This window comes from Henckelia pumila, chromosome 1 (assembly GCF_033568475.1).
Source record: "Henckelia pumila isolate YLH828 chromosome 1, ASM3356847v2, whole genome shotgun sequence".
In the NCBI taxonomy this organism is placed as follows: Eukaryota; Viridiplantae; Streptophyta; class Magnoliopsida; order Lamiales; family Gesneriaceae; genus Henckelia; species Henckelia pumila.
Window position 1 is genome coordinate 101,576,857 of NC_133120.1, and position 6,647 is coordinate 101,583,503.

The 6,647-nt window shown below is 37.0% G+C and overlaps 1 protein-coding gene across 3 annotated transcripts; it reads left to right on the forward strand.

Moving 5' to 3' along the window:
• Positions 1–837: 837 nt before the first annotated feature.
• LOC140891022 (embryogenesis-associated protein EMB8) lies at positions 838–5,714 on the forward strand. Of its 3 annotated transcripts, none has more exons than XM_073299232.1 (8): positions 838–1,276; positions 2,220–2,348; positions 2,625–2,756; positions 3,873–4,015; positions 4,107–4,204; positions 4,282–4,376; positions 4,864–4,917; positions 5,250–5,698. In XM_073299232.1, the coding sequence occupies exons 1-8, from the start codon at positions 866–868 to the stop codon at positions 5,472–5,474; spliced, it is 1,287 nt and encodes a 428-aa protein (XP_073155333.1). In that variant the 5' UTR covers positions 838–865; the 3' UTR covers positions 5,475–5,698. The 3 variants fall into 3 exon arrangements, with proteins under 3 accessions (XP_073155333.1, XP_073155350.1, XP_073155339.1); XM_073299249.1 differs by having other exon boundaries at positions 4,864–4,952; positions 5,250–5,288; XM_073299238.1 differs by lacking the exon at positions 2,625–2,756 and having other exon boundaries at positions 5,250–5,714.
• Positions 5,715–6,647: the final 933 nt, after the last annotated feature.

A 6,647-nucleotide genomic window follows, 5' to 3' on the forward strand; every position in this document is an offset into this window, starting at 1 on the left:
ATCTCGCCAAAAATAGTTATGATTGAAATCAAGAATGTCATTTAGAACTCTTGAAATTCATCATACAAAATACTTAAACTATTCAAGTCATGAATACTACTAATGATAGACGCTTCTTTTGTTCCAACGTGATTTCAAGGCATTAATTACATTTTGGGGATTGCGACCAAAATTTCCATCCGGATTCTTTCTTTAAACAGTGCTCCGGGACGATTTCATTGGATTTTTCACAATGTCAGTGTCCTAAAATATATAACGTAACATAATTTATATTTTATTAAAAAATAAAAAAAGATCAAATAATCAAACATAACCTGCGCCAATATTATTTGCGTTTACTCATCGACATCGATTGGACAATAGATTATTAGCCTCCTTTTCTTATGCGTTGGTGTTCTCGATTTTAAGGTTGTGATGTCCTAAGTATGAAGTCTCCAATTCAATTTCTACCATTACAAAAACAATACAAAAAAAATAATAATAACAATAATTCCTTTTTGTTTTACCAGCCTCTATAACTTGAATGAAATACAAGATTTTAATTGGAGGAAAAATGGAAAAGAAGGGGCGCTACACGATGACAAACGTGAAGTGATATTGACGAAAAATTGAACGTAGAGTGGCTTCGATATTACAATAATATCCTTTATTTTATTTTATTTTATTTTATCAATGAATAAAATCAAGGGTAATTAGGTACACCCATATTTAAGAACAAAATTATTATTATTATTATTATTATTATTATTATTATTTATTATTATGTTTATGTTTATGTTTATATATATTTTCGTTATTGTTTTTAATATTTAATTAAAAAAATCTTGACTCGCACTAACCACTCATTTCACCGGCTTACCCACCAATGGCGAGAGCCTCCTACGGCTTCTCTGCCCCGCCGTACTCCTCGCTCCGCCGTCTATCGCAGTCTCCCGTCACTCTCCTCTCTTCCAGAACCACCAATCTCCGCAATATCAGAGCCGTCTCTATCTCGGACTCCTCCACCAACCAGCAACCGTCTCTGGAAGTGATCGGCGGAGCTGTGGACTCATTCCTTCCCGCGTTCAATACGCTTCACCTCCCATACGTTCCTTACCCCGTAATTGGTTGGAATCGACACCTGGAGACTATTTTCGCTGCATTTTACAGGTCACTCCCTGCTGTCAGATTCCGGCGCCAGTGTCTCCGCACTAGAGACGACGGCACTGTCTCCCTAGACTGGATCGCCGGTGACGATCTAAGCTTACCATCTGATTCTCCGGTACTCATTTTGCTGGTGAGTCTTTGTCGTACCACTCAGCTATCTATGCTCTGGTCTTGCTAACGTGCATCCTAGCTAATAGCATGGAATATAATGAGTGGCAAGAGTCAGTAATGCAGTATCTATCGAGAACAATATCACACACATCAGAAAAGATGCAAAAGAAGGAACGTACTCTAGCTCACCATAGAAAAATCATTAAGAGAACTGAACTACCATGCTAAAACGAGAAGACTTCAATTCCTAAAGGTCTCATTTTTAGGTTAAAATCTGCATACTCCTCTCTTGCATAGAAGACCCTCCATCTAGGTTTTGCCTTGCTCCTCTAGTAACTATGTGTGGGAGTTTGCAAATGAGATTCCGGAATAAAATTTTTTTGCTGGAAAATAATTTAAATTTGTTTTGCAAAAATAATTGACCAAAGTTGGTGTGCACGTCTATCATTCAGTCCTATGAGATAACTCAAAACCCGAGAAGTATAATTATGTAAATGAGTTTCATAGCCAAAGGTCTGATCAAATCAACTCTTTCCATTTGATGTGTAAGAGGGTATGATAATCGCCCTGTTTTCAGAATGATTGCCATTGGGGAGTGTCACATCACACGTTTAAGTGTTATTCTGCGTCTATAGCGAAAAGGTTTCTCAAAATAAAGATTCAATTCTGCACCAGATAGTACTCTAGCGAAGATTTTTCTTTAACTTTCATAGTTTCATTTCACATTTTATGATATATGTGGAGTATCAACCTTGGCTTGGTGAATTGTGCCCCAGAAAAAAATGTCTTGTATTGCAAGTAGAAGGAAATAACCAAATTCTAACTTTTGAATCTCAATTGGTATAATAAATTGAAGAGAAAAATCAGTTGGGGATTGCAACACAGTGTTTGTTATTTCTTGACATGCTATATTGTGTTAAGTGGAGTGAGGTAAACTGGTGCCTGACAATGGATGGTTGCAGCCAGGTCTGACTGGTGGTAGTGGGGACACATATGTGAGGCATATGTTATTGCGAGCTAGGAGTAAAGGATGGCGTGGGGTGGTGTTTAATAGCAGAGGTTGTGGAGACAGTCCTGTGACCACAAGTCAGGTACTCATCTTTGTGCGTGTCAATTTTTTTACTTGAATTTTTTTTTTCTTCGATTTTTAAATACTTTGCGAAGTTGTTGTTTTTACTGCAGTGGTTATCTGAGTTGCATATGATACTTGGGTCTACTTTTTTTAAAATTCTAGGGACAAAGTTGACAACTGTAGAGGCTGCTATCATGCATTAGTACTTGAGATCTGATGTAAAATATTGAACATATGCTGGGGAAACTTTCCTTGGTTGTCTAGTATTTATTTCATGACTAGCTAATTTCTGCAGTTCTATTCAGCTTCCTTTTTGGGAGATATCAATGAGGTTGTGGAATATGTTGGTAATCGCTATCCCAAAGCTAATTTATATGCTGCTGGCTGGTCCCTCGGAGCAAATATTCTTGTTAGATACCTGGGTCAGGTAATAGGAATCAGATCTCTGTGTTCCTTTCATGTGGTCTTCTCATTTTTTTATCCTTGTTTTATTTAAAGTTTTTAAAACTGTGTATTTTTTGTCAAAGCACATTTACTGAGTTGTATGTCCGTTAAAGAAACATCCCGCCTAATTCTAATTGGTGGCCAATTTTTTCTTGAAACCCTTCCAAATGTTTACATCAACGTGGTCTTGCTTGGAAGTAGTAAATTGAGATTCACAAGATGCTCATTTATTTCTAGGAGCTTCCAAGCATTCTCTCTATGCTTTATCTTGTTAAGGATTTATTTGTAACGAGTCAAAACCTTTCCTTATTCTTGACGGTAAAACAGTTCCCAGCTTTTGACCTTTTCTCCTTCATTTGAAAGTGTAATTAGTTATCTATTTCTACTATTGGTCGTCGACAGTGAATTTATGACTCAAATACAATGAGCCAGACGGCACATTTACAAAGATAGCGTGTTGTGCTTTAGAAAATTAGAATAGATTGACCAAGACTAGATGTATATTGGAGATCTGTTGTAGGATGAAGTAATTCTGATTTCTGAGGAGAGGATTTTATCTATTCTAATGTTTCACCCCACTTAACAGCTCTGCAGTTTTTTAAAGTTGAGGTAGATGAATCATTGAGGTTTTTTAATTCAATGCCAGCTGATTGGCCTTTACTCCTGGTTCATTATATTTGCTCGTGTTTCAAGCCGCTGACTTCTTGAAGTGTTACCTGATTGATCATATAATTGATTTGGCTTTTGTTCAAAGTGCACAGTCAATTTGAACCCCACAAACATGAGATCTGAAATGTCCACTCCTAAATAAATTATATATTTTGCATCTTTTTACCTTGAATCAATCCTGATTCCTGACTGTCTCTGCCACTCACTGGCATGCCATGCATACTTGGATTATGCTAAAGCAAAATACATGATATTAGTCATGAAATTGTTATATCAAGATGCTTCCCTAAATCAACATTTGCAATTGAATCATGGAATAACTATTTCACTACTTTTAACTGTCTGTTCAGCATGCGTACATGTATGTTTCTTCCGTATTTTTGCTTTATTAAATTCTCAGTCTATCTTATTCATACTTCTTTTGTAACAGGAGTTTCATCCTTGCCCTCTTTCTGGTGCCATATCGTTATGCAACCCTTTCAATTTGGTAGTTGCCGATGAAGACTTTCGCAAGGGCTTCAACATCATTTATGACAAAGCTCTAGCAAACTCACTGTGCAAAATATTTAAGAGGTAACCTCGAAAATCATTTGATTATCTACTATTATGTCAGATATGTTATTTTGATTGTACATTATATACAATAAGCGACTTATGGCTGCAGACACGCTCTTCTATTTGAGGATATGGGTGGTGCCTTTAATATCCCATTGGCTGCTAATGCCAAATCTGTTAGAGAATTTGATGAGGGACTTACAAGAGGTTTGCACTTTGCATATTTTGTACATTTATAAATATGTGAAACCTTGCACCAACTGCTCAATTAATCACTTTTTCAGTTTCATTTGGGTTTGAATCGGTGGATGACTACTACTCAAAGTCGAGCAGCTCAGATTCTATAAGGAATGTTTCAATACCTCTTCTCTGCATCCAGGCAAGATAATTTTGAGGTCATGAGACTCCTGAATACATATTATTCAACTTTCTAAAACGAAATATGATTTTTATGAAAGTTAAACAAAATTATAGTTTTCACTGCGTTAACAATTTATCTTTGAAATGATGCTTGAAAAATGAATTGGCATATGAGTATTGGATAAAAATATTTCCAACAGTTTTAGAAACACAAAAAAATTGTTAGGAAAAAAAACATGCATTCAAAACATGTGTAAGGTATTATTCATGGTCTGTTGTGAAAGAAGTGGATAAGAAAACTTTCTATTTGCTGAGAAAAGAAAGCTTCATGAAAACTCTAATATGTTTGTGTTCAATGCCCATGATTCCGACTTTCCACACATTTTTCATCAAAATGATTGTCGACATCAATACCTCATTCCAGGAATTTGTTTCTTCTTCTATGTTTATCCTTCCTTAGCCTTGGCCTCTCTTTGTTGCACAACGCTTTTCTTGTTAAATTTCAGGCTGAGAATGATCCAATTGCACCATCTCGTGGAATCCCTCGTGAAGACATCGAGGTTTACAAGGCTCTCTTTAGTCTGTTGCGTTTATGGTATCTAATTTTCACCGCATAAGAAGAAATTATTGCATTATTAATGAGTACATATTAGTCCTTGAAGGACCGAAAAGACTAGATTACATACTTTCATCATGAAAGTTGCGCTACAAGGCAGCTTGCAAAATACCATGTGCCAACATCTTGTGCCTCTTGAAAAAAAAATGGTGCATCAATTTATAAGGTCATATGGTTGTCTTTTTTCCTTGGTACATAATTCGGAAGTATTGCTTTATCTTAGCCGCTCTCTCTGTATATGTATATCTGAACTCTTTTACACCTTTTGCACCTCAGAAAAACCCCAACTGCATGTTGATAGTTACACCCAAAGGTGGGCATTTGGGTTGGGTTGCTGGTGGTGAAGCTCCATTTGGTGCTCCTTGGACGGATCCTGTGGTGATGGATTTCTTGGAATACTTGGAGCAATCTAGATCTTCGACCTCTGCAGCACCTTCGACACAGTTGCAGGATTCAAAGTGTCTTGGTAATGCGCATGAACTTCACCACGTTGAGGTATAGACAGCATCCTGCAAAGATAATCTAGAAGCAATGCATACAATAATCCTCTGTATTCATTTTCCATATCATGTTGGTTCTACAAGTCGCACATTGACGCTAACTGTATATGTCAAATTGTAGAATGTAATTGTTTTCGTACGCCTAATTATGTGGCGGAGATTCCTTTTCCCACGAATTTTGTTGGGTTCATTGCATTTTTCCCTTGACGGTGATCATCAACAATCGATTATTGCTTGATGAGTACATCTATAGTTCATTTCGTACCAAAGAAGAACCTCGATTGCTTCATGATCACATTTGTAGTTCATTTTGCACCAAAAAAGTAGGTTGGAGACTAATTAATACTATTTCCAACTACCACTAAGAGTCCCTTTGATCGGAGAAGACAACCGGCCAAAATCAAATTTTTTTTAAATGAGTGTTTTTTAAAAGGAAAAATTGCATATATCACCCCTGTGAAATCCCGTGTTCGCTGATAACTTCTTGTGAAATTTTTTTGAGCTAAAAACCCCCTGTGTTTCTGGATCGGTAGCACGCGCATCCCTATCGCTGTGTTTTGTGGCTCACGCGCTGTTAGAATCGAAAATGAAAGTGTTTTTTTATAAAGTTGGTCCGAAATATCCTTAAATGATACCCAATCAGTTCGGCCATTGAACCCGTCACCTTCATCTTCTTCGATCACGACTCCGGTCAGCCGTGTTTCCGACATTCCTTGCTTGCTTTAGACTCCTCTTCACCTCCCCTACAAGCATAGACATTATTCCCTTCATTTTCTTCTCTCAATCTGTCGAGCTCCAGCTTCAATCTTACGCAGGTACTCACCACGAAGCCGACTGGTTTTCCTTCATTTTCGACCAACTCCAACCACCAATCTTCCAATTAAATCCCGATCTGTGACCCTCTTGTCCAGACAAACAAAACGCACACATCAATTTCACCGATCCGTACTTCCTTTGGGAAGAGAAGATAGGGGCAATTTCGCCATTTTTATTTTTTATTATATTAAAATTTTGAATGGTAAGGGTGTGCTGTAAATGTGAAATCATAGGAAGTTATTAGCTCAAAAAAATTTCACAAGGGGTTATCGGTGAACACGGGATTTCACAATGGTGATATATGCAATTTTCCCTTTTTAAAATGTGTATACGGTTTGTTTACAAAAGTTGTTTTTTT